Genomic DNA, 17,252 nt, shown 5'->3' with positions numbered 1-17,252 from the left:
TCAGGAATTCAGGCACTGGCATTTTGGTTGTTAGGGTTCAGCTACAGTATTGAAAAATGTATTTATATCCCCTTATTTCATTATCTTACTCATATGATATACAGCATTGTCAACAGTAACTTACCTTAAAAGTTACAGTTCCTGCTGTCTGGTGGAGCTTGATAAAGATGTCAACTTCAGTTCCATGACACTAAGCATGCACTAATAGCACTGCCTTGCAGAGGTTGATAATAACTAAAAGGAGTAGACTTTTCACTTTTACTTTAATATGCAAACAGCCGTTGCAGTCTCAAAGAGGAAGCAGGAAATGAAGAGGTTGTCTGGAAGGGGAATTATTTATGTGGTGATATGAAACTACATTTGTGTGTTGAGGAGAGTCAGTGCTTCTACAAATGGCCCTAATATTTCCAAAACCATTCTTGCACTCTGGGAATAATTAAAAATTGGCCATCGCTTCAGTGACACCCAGACTGTGGCCTCAAAAAGCATGCTGGGAAGCAGGAGGGGATGTTCAAGTTCACAAAGCATCCTTGAAGAATCAAATTGCAAGAATCAGTATCAGAATATGCAAGCTCTGCAGTGAATTAAGGAAATCACTTTATAGTAACTATTTTACTTAACTGAGGTCTACCAACTCCATTATGGTTATGAGATTAACTTCTCTATCCTAATATATAGGGCAGCTTGCTGAGAAATGTTAAAACACAACTTTACATTAGCTAGTGAAGCCCTGGGCAGAGGGCTGCATTTACATTCTTAGGAGTGCACAACAGACTCATTTATTTTAAACTCAAAAATAAAACCTGAGGCCAGTGAGATTCCAGCTTTCCACTGTCTCTTCTTTGTGGGAGCCATCAGAGGGATGACATGAGTGTAGACACTATTCTACACCCTAATCTTAGATACCTGATTTTTCCAGAAAAAACCCAAGTAGTGCTAACACTACTTATTGACAAGTCAAAGAGAGCAGGATAAAACACAAGAAAACTGAAACATTTTATTAAAAAAAAAAATTGTGAATAGCATTGTAATAAATAATTTTCATCTGTGTAGGACCCCAAAAAAATCTGTGCACCTAGCAAAATGTAACAAAGCAATAGCTTAAGAAATGGGATCCAGGAGCATGTTCCCTCAGCATTTCTTAAGTAGTCACATAAGCATGTATTTCATGTCGTAGAAGTTCTCTTTCTTCTATTCCCAAGATGAACAAAAAGGCAGTCCAAATCAAGAGCCATTCTTCCTGAATATCCAAAGAGTTGCATTATCCCCAAATTGTAAATCAGAACAGTAATGAGCAGTAACCAAGTAGTGCCAGCTATATCACAAGGAAATTAAATCCCCAAAACACTTTCCAGAAGAATAGATCAAGAAACTCATTATTATCTAATAATTTCCAAACCGTAGTTGCCAAGAGGGCTACAGCAGCTATTTCAGTCTTAGCTGTGAGTATCTGGTATTTTAAGATCTACAGTAAGGACATGTCTGTATGGCATCCTGTCTTGTTGCATCCTTATCTTTTATGAGGATCAAAGTATTGAAAAAATTCTTCAAAAGCTGGAAAACAAAATCTTTGCAGGGAACAGAGAGCTCAGTTGGGGGGCGGGGGGGGGAAATCTCATAAGACAGCCTATTCAAGAACTAGCTATGAAATTCATGATGGTCATAGACCTAAAGTGCTTACCTTAAAGATATTTTTAATTAAATATGTCTTTGAAAGTGCATAAACTTGAGAAAGCAGAAACTTGGATATTTAAATAAATACCTCCCTACCTAGTCACATATACAGAAGCCTGAATCCAAGGACTTTTTATCCTATAATAATTGTTAACTTCATTTCCTGAGTTACAATGATATAGAAGGTTGCCATCACAGAATAAAAGCAAAAAATTAATATCCCCCTTAATAGACAGAACACAGAATGTTGAGCTGTCAAACCTTCACCACAGAGGAAAAAAGCTTCCCCTGCTTTCTCTAGGTCTTCTCAATTTGCATATCTGTAAAAGGAAGAATTATATGAAAAAATTATCAAATTACAAATTGATGAAGTCACAGAACACTTCATGGCTTTGGGACTCTTTCCTAGAGTTTAGAGGTATCAAAAAAGTTTCCTTCATTGTCAAAATAAAGATCTAAAATGAAATTAATTAAAAGGTCAAATAGAAAATGAAGATGATCATGGAAGGAAATACAGTTGTACTTCAAACACACTGGTGGGAAGTGCTCTCCAGAAAATACAGTGAAATTGCTGTGGATTAGGTCCGCCATTTTTTGAAATCTTTAAAATTCTTTCAAATACATTCAGTGTGCTATCTGTCACTATTCCTAGCAGCATAGACCCAGGCCCTAGCTCTTTGACTTGTAGATCTATACCTTCAGGACCAGCAGGCTTACATTTGTTTATGTTTACTATAGTAAAGTGTAGCAGGGAGGGATTTTGGATCTCATTAATATAAGTGCTTTAGAAGTCAGCAAGAACATGAAAGAAAAACTGCAATAACTTCACGCTTCTGTTCCATACCACAGTATGTTTCAGAGATTTCAGAGATTTAGTCATTTATTTTCTTGCTTTGCTGAGACAGAATCTCACAGCTTGAGACTTGTTTAAGCGGCTGTGATGGGTTAAGGTCTCCCACCCCACTGCCATCACCACTCCTTCAGCTGTGCTGGCACAACTGTTTCTGTAACAAAAATATGAACTAGAGAAAAAACTGATTTGGGTTGTTATACATCTCTACATCACATTTTCCTTCTCATGGTTTTTCTTTTTATTTTTAAAACCAGATTAATTATTTGATATAACTCCCAGTACACAATGCGTTATGATGGTGAGTTTGTAAGACAGAATGGGAGGCGGTGCTTCTCTTGAGGGCTCTGTCTGTCGAAACAAGGGACTAAATAAACCAGCCATGAATCAAGGCTCTGATGACCACGGATGATTTATGCTGTGTGCAATTTGCTTCTATTTTTCCTTTTATCATTTATACTTACATTTCAGCTCTTTATCTTCAAAAGAAGCATCTCTGCAGTCATGTGTATCCTTATCTTTTGATAGCTCTTTAAACAAATGGCATACATACAGATAACAGTCAGCATAGCTTAGATTTTTCATAGAGTGACAAATCTTTGTTAAAAGTTGCTATCACAAGCCATCCTGGAACCATGTGACTTAAATGCACATCGAGATAAGAGATTAATACTAAATGTTGTGTCCTTTGGGGCGAGTATTCTCAGTAGGTTTTCTTAGGAAAACCCCCAACTGCCAGTATGAACTAACTTTCACACTGCAGTTTAATTTGAAGTGGTCTCCAAATAAAACCATACAACAAATTAAAAAAAAACCCAGGCATGAGCCATCGTGAGAGGAGGCTAAAGGATTTGAGTGTCTTCTCTCCCATAGTAAATATTAACTCTCTTCACTCCTTCTTGCATTTTTCACTGTCATGGTGGTACTGGTCATTCACTGAGCTTAGCTCATGGCAAAGAGCATTAGTATCTCAACAGGAGGAAAAACAAACTGTTACGGAAGTTAAAGCTTCTTCCTGTGTTACATTCAACAGGGCCAAACCCTATGTCCTCCCTATGTCCTCAATGCTGTGACAAAGACCCTCAAATGAACACTATAATACTAGAGAAAACACAGGATCATGCCAACATGGCTCAAATTGCAGCATAGAGTCTGCACACCGGGATGTGCTGCCATCCTGAGTTATCTGTTCCAGGGAGCATGTCCCATCCTATGACAGACTTTCCAAAACACAACACACCACTCTGTCCTTTTCTTGCGCATATCAGGACTACATTTGCTCCTGGAACAAGTATGCTTTTCTTTCACATTTTCCTTTCAAGAAGTTGATATAGTAATGAAAAGTCACTCTTCAATTGTAATTTGTAGTTGTTACATAAATGAAAAGTAGAAAGCAAAATTAAAGTTTAAAGAAAATCTGCATTAGGTTGTCATTGTTAGAATGTAAATTCCCAAGCAATTATTTCCACAAGAATCACACTGAGCTAGATTTATGCCATGTGTACATACTTGCTATTGATGAACTAGCCACAGGTGTTCTGTTGTCCTTATTTGCTCTAGCTGAAAGAAAAAGAGACAAAAAAATCAAATAGAAATCAAAATACTTACTTTAGATCTAATGGGGACATAAGCACACCAGTGGGAAGGGCATACCTACTACAGTGTAATCACTGGTTCTGGAAATACTCCATTTTTTCAAAGACTTTAAAATATATTCTTCAGTGTCCCCAGCCTGACAATTTCCTTTACAGTTTCTTTTCCTTGTTCCTAAGCCAGAACTCCATTGATACTATACACTAACATCACTGGAAAATACTTGTTCAAATGGTTTTCCATTGCATATTTTCACCCAGAATTTGGGTGGGCATTAGGGAACAAGAAGGGGATCACCTTCTCAGTGCTTTTTGAGGGGAAAAAAGCCCATATTTCAGGGAGATTCTGTGCTGAAAGAATCACTTTCCAGTTGTGTAGAACAGCTTGAGTTTTAAACGAAAAACCTATTACTACTACTTGTAGTTTATGACACACACACACACAAATATATAACATAATCATGATAATCATATATATCATGACACGTATATGTATTATCATGTATACACACAAACAATGAATATTACAAAAGCAACCTAGGAAACTTCTGACCTTCGCTGAAATCCCCAGATGGGAATCTTCTGAGAAGTCAAGGATTTTGCTGTCCCTTCTTCCACTTTCATGTTCTGCTCCTATTCCTATCATGTTCTTAGGACAAATATGTTCTTATACATGCAGGGTTATCTACAGGCCTTCTGCAGCCTGTTAGCATGACATGATAGCCTGTTAAGCTTACGAACACTTCTCCCAGGACACGCTTCCATAGCACTGATGCAGGAGAAGAGTCTGTGACCAAAACACTGAATATCCACATTTAGTTCTATCTTGCATTTATTTTATGGAACTTGAACATGAATGCTCCGTGGTTATAGATGGTTTTGTGTAATTTCCAGACAGAAATTAGGGCTGTTTCTGGTTTTCACTGTGGAAGAGAGAGCTGGCAGACAGGAAAACCAACAGTTCTGCTATACCATTTCAGAAAGTAACCTCTCTTAGTCTAGAAGCTTTTGAGATAGCACTTGAAAAGACAGTACAAGTAGCCTTTGCATTAATTCCAGATGAGTTTCATGCTAGCTACGTACATTTACATCTCCTATAAAATTCAAGAATTTTGAGAGAAACTTTTAATCAACTATCTCATTCAAGTTTTTGAAGCATTTCTGGTAATAATTTACAGAGTGGTGCAGTATGATATTATAATGCTAAGAGTACTGTACCAGCTTCAATGCCTCTTGTCCTTTTTCTCCACAGATAACTTGACAAAAAAAAAATTCAAAAGTTATTTGGAAAAAAAGAAGTAGCTACGCATCAGCTAAATGTCCTTTTGACATTTTCAGATGAGTTCTATGGATGTTCTGAGATACACATGACTTTATTGTATCTGTTAAAATGAAGAGTAAAAAGTACCCCTGAATATAAATTCCTCAAACACATCTATGTTCTCTCCAAGGAAAAAAACCCACAAACAATCAAAGAAATCAAAAAATGCAACAGTACTTACTTCAGGTTAAGCAACATGTTTCAAATATTTTTTCTTTAATTTGGGGGCAAACCATATTATTTTCATGCTCAGATACCCTAAAAATTATTTCTCCAAATTTTTTCTTTGGTTAGCTAGCAAGTGAAAACAAATTACCACCAATGCTTTAGCTTTCCCGTATTCTGTGATGCTGAAAATGTCCAATTCAAGTCAGTGAAGTGAACGGAAAAAACTCAAAATTTAACAAGGAAATGAAGGGAATATTCCCTCTTGTGAAAAAAAAAAAAAACAACTTTCAGACTCATAACCTTGGACATATCACTTCATATGTAGACCACCATTTTTATGACACTTTAATCAGAATAGAGATACATGTAGAATTCATAACAATTAGATCACTTAAAAAAAATGTGCTCACAATTCAGTGAAATTTTTCAGAGAATGCAAGAAGAAAAAACCCTAAAAAACCTCCAGTGCCCTGTCTGCTCTCAGCATTTTGGTCCCCAGTCAAAAGGGAGAACACAGAAATTCCATTTCCAGGAGGTGCATAAGCTGTGCTTTGATGTTTGTATAGACTGAACACTACTCTTACTGCTCTACATCACTACCTGTAAGAATCTAGTGGTTACAGGAGGTCTAAGGCAGACTTTTATTATCCCATTCCACCTCTGTGAGGATGAATTAACAGATTGATAATAACTGAGATACACTAAACTAAATAATTGGAATACCTTTTCTTATGCAGAGCATAAATAGCATCAGTGATCCAAAAAAAGCAGTCACAATGAGAATTGCTCCAACAAAGCGTCTGCTCTCAGTCCACAGAACACCATCAGCTGAATCTTGGAGAAAAACAAGTGGGGCAAAGTCATTACATAATTGCATAAGCTTCTCCCTTTTCCTTTCATTTTCACCATATTATTTTTGCTATGAGCAGTTCAGACATGATAACAGCATTTCAGACTGTGTCTAAGGTCAGGTGCTGATAGTGCATTTCACTATATTTCATCCCAATAAAGGAAAGAAAAGATAGAACATATTCATATTTATTTTTGCTTCCTGCAGTCCATGTGATAGTGCCTTTGATTCCTATCACTAATCCTGCTTGTCACCAAAGTGTTACATGTAGCTTAGTTTCCCATCAGGTCTACAGGAAAAAGGTGACTGAGAAAGAGACAGAGTCCCTTTCCTCTGGTAAAGCTCTGAATGCAAAGGATACGTGGCCCACTTGAATCCCAGAGGTGTTTGTTGTTGAAACTAAACTTGCCTGCTCATCACTCATTGAAAGGATGACTTGGCTTTCTCACTCTCAGCTGTCTGTTTCCACCCCTTGTCAGTCCCAAAAAGTGCGCCAGCACAGGCGTTTTTAAAACTGCGTGGTGAACAGGACCAGGGAAATGACCTGACCAAGTAACAGTCTGATAAACAGAAATACTATTTTTGAGTTGGATCAGGTCTCCACTCTGGTTAAAAGCTTGTGCAAAGATATCAGGGTACAATGCAGAAATTAAAAAAGTAGCCAAAAGCAAAAGCAGCAGTGGTGGTGCCCAGTTAAAAGGTCTAATGAGAAACTGTATTCGTCTTCTCCATTCATGCATCTTCATTCAATCCCAACTTTATGAGAAAAAAAAAATATCTGTCTACAGTTTGTTAAATTTAAATATGCTCAAAGCAAAGGCTGTAGTGGCAGGAAAAGACCATATTGTTCAAATTCATTTGACAGTTATCATCAGCAAAACAGAACATTCTTGGAAGGTGTGTTTAATTTATATGGAAGGATTTTATTTCTAGGCTCTGAGCTATATGCTTTATAAATAATGGAACTTTTTTTAACACTCAAAGTCAATTTTCACATAACTGTAGGTCATGAAAAATTCCTGTCCTTGAATTCCATCCACACATTCATGATGAACATGTTAGTTATGGTGCAAGTGTACACTAATAGCAAAACTTAACAACACAGGTATTTCTTTTTAGCCTTTTCAAAATTAGGTAGCAAAGAGAAACAAATCATGGCTGATTCAACTGGGACAAAATGACATAGTACCTTGAAGTGTATAACCATAAATGAAATTTAGAAATGTTACCTGCTATGTGTAAAACAGCAGATGTGTTTTCTTGCAGCTCTTTATTCCAGAATACACAGTAAAAAATCTCATCAATTCTACTTTTGATTGTAAGGGTACTTGTCACACGATACAGCTGGTCACTTCCAGTTTCATAACTTGTGTTTGCCTTATCAGTCAAATCTTCATGTTCTCTGTTTTGCCATATCACTTCAGCTTGTGGATATCCTTCTGACTGACATGTCAACTTCCATTCATTATCTCCTGTGCTCACCACTCCATGAGTTATAGTTCTATAAGGAGCTAAACACATGCAAGAAAATGACTACCAGTAGGAAGCCAGAAGAACAGTATATATTAGCAAGACACCTTTTCTTTATCTCTAGCCCCTGGGTCAAGTTTCTGTACATCAGCTTGGATTTTATAAATAACGATCTTGACAGGAAAAGGTACAGGATTTATTACAATTTTGACGCTGTTTAGAAAATTGCATTAGCTTTCTGGTCTAAATGGTTTTGCAGCACCTTTCCTCACATGTCGTTATGGGAAATAAAGGACAGAACATGGATTCAACCTAAACAGAAACACAGTATTATACACCTCCACAAGGCCATGAGGCGGCTCCTGTCTTTGGAGAGGTTTCTTTAAATGCTAACCCAGACATGCCTTACTTCAGGGACTCCTCTGAAATCTTTTAACAGCATCAGATAGCGCACTCACCCTTAACTTTCAGATTGATTGTCTTGTAGTCGGCTCCCCCATAGCCAATAAGACAGCGGTAAAATCCTGCATCTCTGAGCTTCACATCAGTGATCTGAAGGAGAGACTGTCCCAAGTTCAGATTCTCTTTCAACAATTTTATTCTGCCCCTAAAGTCACTATGCTGACTTTCGAAGTCTTCCTCTCCTTTGAGAAGTACATAAACCTGCTTCTTTAACTTGTCTTTCTTTTCCCAGCTGACACTTAAATCTCTGAACTTTAATTTCCCATTCACTGGAAATGTGCATTCCATGGTCACATTGTTCCCAAGTTCCACAGTGTAGAGTGACTGAGGAGCTTCAACTGTGAATAAAGCTGAAAAACAAAATTTGGAAGAAAACTTTATTTTCCAATTATAAGCCTAATCTTCAAAGTCATGTCTTACCATATATGTAGGACATTTTAAGGAGCGAAAGTATCTGCCCTCTTCAGAAAAGTTAAACGTTTTTGCATGCATATGCCCAAGTTTGGGACAAACTGTGCTATTTATACCTGCAGACACCTGCTTTGTGGACACATGCAGTGTGATGCTGTACTAAAAATAGGTGAATGTGCATGCACAGTCCCTCAGCTGTTGCTTTCAGAATACTGCCACAGTAACAGGCAATTGTTAGTGCCTTGGATGGGAATGTTCTGTTTAGAAAATGTCAATTGTTTTTACACACAATGTTAAAGAATACGGAACAATTCCCAGGTTTGACAGTGCCAATAAAACTTTTTGTGTAATGCAAATGGTACCTTGTCTGAAATGGTGTCTATGCTGAAATATCAACAGGGATTTCAAACTGGCCCCATATCAAAGCACACATATCTAGTTGACTGTAAAAGCATGCTAGGACCTTTTTACTTAAAACATTAAGGAAAAAACCCAAATGCTAGCACCTGAAGGAAAACTGATGAATTAACATTTCTATGCTTATACATGGAAAGGAAACATACTTAAACAGTTCTACTGTTTCTCATGACTCAGCTTCTTACCATTTAGGAAATGCCAGTAGAATAAAAATACATACAAAAGCAAAGGCTTTTCCATGATGTAGACAGAACCTAAAATGATAGAATAATAGACAAATATAATTATCTGCTCATTTTCTAACTTGCACTGTAAAATACACTTCCTAGTCACTCCACATGAACTGGACAGAAGGCACTGAGTTCCACTCTAGCCAATAACATGACAAAATTGCCCTTTAGCTACAGTAGATGATCAGGCAGAAAGCTTCCTGCATGGGTCCAGGAAGAACATCTAATTTTATTTGCTTTAAACATTTGTCCTTGGTTATGGCAAAATATATGCTTATCACTATCTGTCAATTAGTAAATAAATACTCACAAATACCCCATTGTTCTAAACTGTAGCACAGAGTGTTGCTTCTGCTAGGAGGAGAATGGAGTTTTCTATATGCATTCAGTGGAAGAAATAAAACTTAGTTCTTTCCCACCTGTTTGCCTTAACATACTGTGAACGTACCCAGGTTTTATAATACCTGGCCTCACAGTATTTGTCAAGAGGCTTAGGAAGTTATGTATATTGTGAACAGAATTCATGCAATAATTAATGACTTAATATTTACACAATAGTGTCTTTGTAAAACAGTGACAAAACCAGTCAGCCTACAACCAAAATCTATTTTCTTGAATTTCTGCTGCTGTACCTCTGAACGTGTAAATTATTTCAATTTTCTGTCAGAAGTTTTCCCCTCTTTATTGACATAGCTTTTATATTCCTACACAACACTTTAATACTATAAAACACTGATTAACGTCAATTCATACACTTAACCTTCACACACCCACTGCACTTGCCAAGTGTGTATTTTAAGTCAGAGCAATACTAGTATCAAACACTGCCATCATTTTTCAAATTACTGGCAAGAAAAATTCAAACTCACTGTAAGGAAAGTCTTCTGTGAGTACAAAGAACTGTAGAATTTTATCTAAATGAAGTTCTCATTTATTTTGGATATCCAAACAGACACAAAAATAAGGAAAGAATGCCTTTAACTGGTTTCTAGTGGTAGTTTCAGCATTTGCATAAGAAAGTAAGCAACTGTAATACCCGTCACACTTCCTAACTGATGAAACTCTATCTGGACTGCGACTCTCTAGCATTTTTGGTAAGATGTTTTGTCTTTCTTTCTCTGGTTGTCAACTTTAAGTTGGTAATAAAGTAACAATATTGTCCTGAATCATAAGACACATGTGCTTTTACAGTGTTGTGGCTTAAGGGAATTGGACTCCTCACAAGAATTTGATTAAAGCTACTTTTTTCCACAGATTGCTGCTGCCTGATTCCAATGGCAGGTTTGCAGAAGGCAACAGAGATGGAGCTGAGAAAGGGAGTCAATCTATACATTGTTAGGCAGGCATGAGCAATTACAAAACGATGTTCTGCCAACAGGGGCAGGAAAATACAAATAAGATCTTTCACTCTGAGGATCTGTTTCATTGATAAATAAATCCTGAGCTTCTTAATGTGGTTAGGTACCCAATTCATTCCTTAGCCACAAGTGATGTTCTTAAAAGCACTAGCAAACTGCTGCCTAATTCTGTGGGTACCTAAGAGTTTTCTATGCATGAGAGTGCCTCCATCATGATGCTGCTGCCTGAGTAACAAGCAGTCCAGGGCACCAGCTAAGGTCCAGAGTAAAGCTTCTCAAACAAGATAGCAGCATACCGATCTCACAAGTGTGCTCTGATCACACTTACTCTCAAGGGAAGCCTTTAGAAGAGCAAGCCACTGAGACTGATCGATATAGCTGTGCACCCCTCTGTGCTCCCCATGCCAGAATAACCAAAGTTGTAGTGCACTCAACCCCAAAATACCTTCTACTTTTTTGAAGTAAAGGCTGTAGCTGAGAGACTGCTCAGAACAAATAGCACGTGCACTACAGTCACAGAAAGGTATCCATACCTATGCATGCAACCCATACCCATTTTTTTGTCAGGAGTGGTGTTCTGACTAGACAGATGACAACAAGTAAGCTTTTACGGTTCCAAGACCCATGCTTCTATTCTGCAATTGCTGAACTTTAATTTGTGTGCTTTCTCCCACCGTAGAGGAAAACAAACACAAAGAAGTATGACTACTTACAAAATTTCTCAAGACTGAAAAAGTCTGCTGCTGTACTCAATTTTTCACTTTTGGAGAGAAAAAAGTAGGTCCAGGTCAAATCCAGATGCACATGAAAAAAAACGCTGCAACAACCATTACAGACCCTTCTCCTGTTTCACACTGAGCAGAAGCATCCCCTGTCTGGATCAGTTGAAGTAGCTTGAGACCCAGATGCCAATCAAAGATCTTTACCAAAGCTGCAATCTTCTCACTATTTTTTCTTACAGAACCTACCACAATGCCCCTTCTCTCCTCCTGCTGGCTTCTGACATCTACAGCAAACACAGTTTTATAAAAGCAAAATTATATTCACTGTGCAAAATGCTCTTCAGTATTGCTGCTGTATGTTTCCCTCACAACCAAATGGAGAAGACAGGAAAAACAGAACTATTTGCTCAAAGACTTCTTATGACAGAACTTAAATGTTGATGTAACTCCACCTACATCTTCAGGAAACTTCCCCATTATTGGAAAATTCCCCACTAGGGAAAATTCTCTATTGCTAACAGTGGTTCACTGTAACCAGAGACAAAAATGTTGGGAAAATTAGTACATAAAATGCCACAGGCATTTTAAGAAACATGTCATCTGATCATAACTCTATGTGATCAACAGTCCTTGGAACACCAGTAGCAAGAAGTCATCCATACACAAACTCAGAGTCCCTACAGTTTTAATCTCAAACTGTGCCAAACAGCTGATAACAATGACTGGAAATTTCTACACAACATACTCATGTCTGCAAATGTCATAAGCGGGAATAATGGGAAGAGCATTGCCTACCCTTCTCTGGTAAGAACAGATATTCTCTCCCCAAGATTTGGGCACAATGAAGGCCCCTTGCCTTGCTACTGTGTAGTGCAAGAAGAGTTGTTAAGTCTATGCATCAGCTTATCAAAAAATAAAGAGCACCATCTTTTCCTGGATTGTGTAAGTCATTCAAGAATACAGAAAAAAAACCCCAAGTATTAGAAGCCAGAGGATGTACTCACATTCACTTGCGGACCGTAGTGGGATAACCTGGTCAACAGCACAAAATACAACTTTAAATATATGTTTCAGTGTAAGTTCGTCCACTTATGTTGTCCTTGCTTATGTCAAAAAAGGGTTGAGATTCTCAGAAGAGTTAAAATACTGTGAAACGACTAGAACTTCAGAAGGTATTTTCTTCTTTCCACTTAGCCCACTCACAGTAGCTGTCATGGAAGCAAAAACACGTAACTGGTAAGTGTTAACCTTTTTACTTGACGTGTGGGAGGAACATTGAGATAGTGGTATATGAAATAGCTGAATGTAACATTCAGGTTCTAATAACCTGAAATTACCATGGGAGGTTGAGAGGGTGGATTTCCGCAACAGGTGAGACCGATGAAGATTAATTTCCACTGATTTCTTCCACACTTAAAAACAGGTTTAACGGTATTTTCTCAGAAAAAAAAAAGATGCAACAAAAAGAAAATGAAACACATTTGTAAAATACTGACTGTGAGACCACAAAAGCCATTGATGTAGCTAGCTTTCAATGTCATGAATTTAGTTCCCTCTTTCTCACTGCTTGCCTTGAGGTCACAGGGTTGCTTTTTCCAGGTAAGTATTTAGTAGTAAATAACAGACCAGGACAGGGGTTTTCTGGTTTTGTTTTTGGAGGAGGGTTTTGTTGTTTTTTATAGATACACGCACACGTTTTACAGCATAGTTATACAGTGCGGTTGGTGTTTGGTTGTTTGTTTTACCTCTGTTGTGCAACAGATTTTCCAGACAAATGTCTCAGTCCCGCCTGTCGTTGGCGAACGACCAGAGCAGCCTTCGGGGAGAAAGCACCCGGGAGGGCAGCGGCAGCTGCCAGCGCCACGGGCGCGTCACCGCGGGACAAGGGCCGCGCAGCACCGGGCGGGGCACCGGCCGCCGGCACCCCCCCGGGCTGAGCTGCGGGGCAGCCGCCTCCCCCTCCCCGGGCGCAGGAGATGCCGGGGCGGGGGCGGACGAACACCCGCTCCCGCCCTCGCCTACAGCGGACGCGGGAGGGTGGTGGGGCAGACACCTCCCCGGCCGATCCCCAGCCCGGCCCCCCCTACCTGACGGACCTCGGGGCGCTGCGGGCCACCTCCTGCTCCCGGCGGCTGCTCCCGGCGGTGGCCGCGGGGGCCCTGCGGAGCGGCGGCCGCCCCGGTCGGACCCGGTGCGTTAGACCCCAGCCCGACCCGGCCCTTCCCCCCACGCCCCCGCTGCCGGTTCACCGGTGGAGGCCGCTCCGGGAAGCCCTCCCACGCCGCCCGAAAAGCCCCGCCGCCGTGCTCCCAGCCCGGCGTTTCCCGGCGCCGCAGCCCGAGCGAGCCAGGAAGCCCTCCCGGGTGACTTTTCCATTCCTGAAAGCCACCGGCTCTCAGGAAACGAAACAGAAAGCGGCCGCAGCCGCCGCTCTCCGTGACTTTCCTTCTCAGGAGGGCGCGGCACGGCAGGCGGCTCAGCGTGGCTGCTTGCTCGTTTATTTTCTTTTTTCTTTCTTTCTTTTTAAACAGGAAACACTGTTTCATGGTGAAATCGCATCCTTCGCTTCCCAAACGGACGGCTTGCGTGATGAAATCAACTTAGGTGGACAAAGACCGGTGTGAAAAGACTGTAAATCTGATAACACAGCATCCGGGATGGCTGTAAAGTCCGGCAGCTACATGCTGCTCCTCCAGAGACAACGATTCAACAACAGCAATCCAACTTTATGTAAATAGCTTTGTTCCCTGCCACTTAAAGATCCTGCTGAGGGGTAAAACTCCGATTGAATAACCTGATGATACAGTTTGAGAATATACAGTGGTATACGCTTCCTTTGCTGTGATAATGTTTCTCATGTTACGAAGCATAACCCTAACAAGATCTCTGCCATAACCTTCCCAAAAGCAAGCAACCCCAAAACAAGAATATTACTCAGGACATTAATCTACCAAAGAATCAGCCATTGTGAACACAGTTCACTAGCGAGTACATTTTCAGGGTGGAGTATAAAGCAAATTTAAAACCGTGACTCATAGCAGCATGCACTTGACAGAGATGTGTACTGCAGGAGGGGAAGGACACCCAAACCTCTATGCCATCTATGCCCTAAGTATCAGGTACTGCCCTCTGCAATATGTAGTTAACGTTTTTATGGGCCATAAGCCAGCAGGAGGCTGAGAAGCCACTGGAAGCCATTGGGTTTTCTGTTGAGACAGCACATTGCTGTCAAGGTGCTTGACAAAGATTGGTTTCATTCACTGAAGTCATAGAACATGAACCCCTCAGAAAGGAGGATGTAGAATGTTAGGTTATACGATAAAAGCTCCTCTGCACCCCCACAGAGAGGCAATGGCAGGTGGGGGACCCCAAGTAACACCCTGTCCCTGCTGCTCCCAGGCCCATCACAGGAGATATCGGCCCATCAGAGACCCATCTCCACAGGCACAGAGGAGCACAAAGATTCCAAGGCAGGTGGGAACCCAAATAAAAGACTCAGAGGACGGTCTCCCAGGAGAGCCTAAGCTCCAGGTATGAAGCACACCAGGATGAGCCAACACCACAGCACCTTTCGGACTGAGGGAGCTGCTGCCTGGTGCTGTGCTGTGGGACACATTATAGGATGCCGGAGAAGAGCATTTTGGCATTGCACAGGCCTTATTGTGAGATGCTTAGGGGACCAACCGAAGGTTCCAAAGAGATAGGTCTAAGTGATCTGGGGAGGAACGACTGTGAGACAATAGAGGGGTAAGTGGATAAGAAGGACGAGTTATATATAAATAGTTGCTGGTCGATGCACTTGTCTGGCCATGCCCTGTGCCCAGTTAGTGCAGTCTGTCGTCTGTTGTAAAATTGCTTTCTGACCCTTTTCATGGGTGAATGACTCTTTATTCGGGGTGCGTGTGTGTGTATACAGGGGTCTGCATGCGAGCAACTAGACTCATACCATGGGTCGGAGGACCCATGTGTCCATGGTGCAGCAACCAGAGACTGGAGTGGGTGGACGTCAGTATCAGCAACTGAAGCAAGACCTCAGCTGTAGGGGCCCCTATGTCTGTGGTGGCAGCAGCTGGACTGGGACCATGGGCCAGATGGCCCCTCTGCCGGTGTGATGGCAGCTGGGGAGACCTGTATGACAGCAAGTGCCAGTCCCTGGAATCAAAGGTCCATGTTCCTGGGTGCAACGCCTGGAGCAAGAGGGTGTGTGAGTGCAAGCAAAGATCCAGCCAGATGAGTCGGCAAGTATGTGCGATGGCCTGGGAGGCAGGGGTGGGCGTCTCTGAAGGGAAGATTACAGGAGGAGCTGGGACCCTATCAGAGGGACTGAGGGAGTCCCAGACAGCTGCTGGAGAGACCATGGGGTGTGGGGAGTTTCTAGGGAAGAGCCCCACTGGGGGTGTGTGTGGGGGTGTGTATGTCTGAGGGAGACACCACGATAGGTTGGTACTGGGGGAGCAGGGGAGTTCTGGCCAGCTCTAGGTGGAGGTTTCAGAGAGGGGAAGTGGGGTTTACGCGTATGAGGGAGGTGTCAGTACCAGCAACTGGAGAGGGGCTGCAGGCCTTGTGAGCTAATGTGTCTAGATGCCAGATTAGGAGACTGGGATCCAGGGGCAGCTAGTGGGCAGACTGAACATCTGAGCACAGCTGTGGGAGGAATCCACATTGTATGAATGTATATATATTCCCACCAGCGGACTGCTGTCCTCCTGCTTCCGCCAGAGGGAGGAACAGAATGAAGCTGTTGATGCTGTGTGTGTGAGTGCTCTGTGCGTCTGTCTGTGTCATCTGGCTGGCTGGCTGGCCGTGTGTATATAATGTGGTGTATGCATGAGTACTGTGTGCATGTGCCTACTAGGAATACATGCTCAGCTGATACTGGTTGGACCTATGGGCATGCAGCTGCATCAGCCTCACCTCTCTTTGGCTGTAAGGTCTGCCTGATACCCCCAACATGCAGATTTGTTCCTTTCAGTCAGAATCATAGTACCAACAACTGTTACTCCTACTCTCTGTGTGCTGATGTTGTGATTTAACCCCAGCCAGCAACTAAGCACCACGCAGCCCCTCGGTCACTCCTTCCCCCTCCCACTGGGAGGGGGAGGAGAATCGAAAAGTGTAAAACTCCTGGGTTGAGATAAGAACAGTTTAATAACTAGAATAAAATAAAATATAATAATAACAAAATATAATAATAATAATAATTGTGATTAAAAGTAATATAATAAAAAGAGGGAGAGGAAAATAAAACCCAAGAAAAGACAAGTGATGCACAATGCAATTGCTCACCACCCACTGACAGAAACCCCAGAAACAATTTCCCCACCCGCCAACTCCCCCCAGTTTATGTACTGAGCATGACGTCCTATGGTATGGAATATCCCTCTGGCTAGTTCGGGTCACCTGTCCTGGCCACGCTGCCTCCCAGCTTCTTGTGCACCTGCTCGCTGGCAGAGCATGGGAAATTGAAGAATACTTATACTTAGGACAAATGCTACTTAGCAACAACTAAAGCATCAGTGTGTTACCAACATTATTCTCACACTGAATCCAAAACACAGCACTGTACCAGCTACTGGGAAGAAAATTAACTCTATCCCAGCCGAAAATCGAACAGCTAGATACCTTTCAAAACAAAGGACACAGAGCTACATTTGGAGTGTAATAGCTGCAGTGTTCCACTGTATTCTGCCATATGCTCTAAACAACATTTATGCACTTACCTGCAAG

At 41.3% G+C, this 17,252-nt stretch overlaps 1 protein-coding gene across 6 annotated transcripts; it reads right to left on the bottom strand.

Moving 5' to 3' along the window:
• Window positions 1-972: 972 nt before the first annotated feature.
• Window positions 973-13,898, bottom strand: CD274 (CD274 molecule). Of its 6 annotated transcripts, XM_074813437.1 has the most exons (10): window positions 13,613-13,898; window positions 12,863-12,963; window positions 12,530-12,733; window positions 9,401-9,469; window positions 8,384-8,737; window positions 7,685-7,966; window positions 6,329-6,439; window positions 4,034-4,084; window positions 2,989-3,054; window positions 973-1,994 (listed from the first exon to the last, which is right to left on the bottom strand). In XM_074813437.1, the coding sequence occupies exons 4-10, from the start codon at window positions 9,453-9,455 to the stop codon at window positions 1,972-1,974; spliced, it is 942 nt and encodes a 313-aa protein (XP_074669538.1). In that variant the 5' UTR covers window positions 9,456-9,469; window positions 12,530-12,733; window positions 12,863-12,963; window positions 13,613-13,898; the 3' UTR covers window positions 973-1,971. The 6 variants fall into 6 exon arrangements, 5 of the variants coding, with proteins under 5 accessions (XP_074669538.1, XP_074669537.1, XP_074669541.1 ...); XM_074813436.1 differs by lacking the exon at window positions 12,863-12,963; XM_074813440.1 differs by lacking the exon at window positions 12,863-12,963 and having other exon boundaries at window positions 13,622-13,898.
• Between the last annotated feature and the right edge of the window lie 3,354 nt (window positions 13,899-17,252).

The sequence above is a fragment of the Strix aluco genome, chromosome Z (genome assembly GCF_031877795.1).
Source record: "Strix aluco isolate bStrAlu1 chromosome Z, bStrAlu1.hap1, whole genome shotgun sequence".
In the NCBI taxonomy this organism is placed as follows: Eukaryota; Metazoa; Chordata; class Aves; order Strigiformes; family Strigidae; genus Strix; species Strix aluco.
The sequence above is the reverse complement of the archived record's forward strand: the minus strand, read 5'-3'. Positions and strand labels throughout refer to the sequence as shown.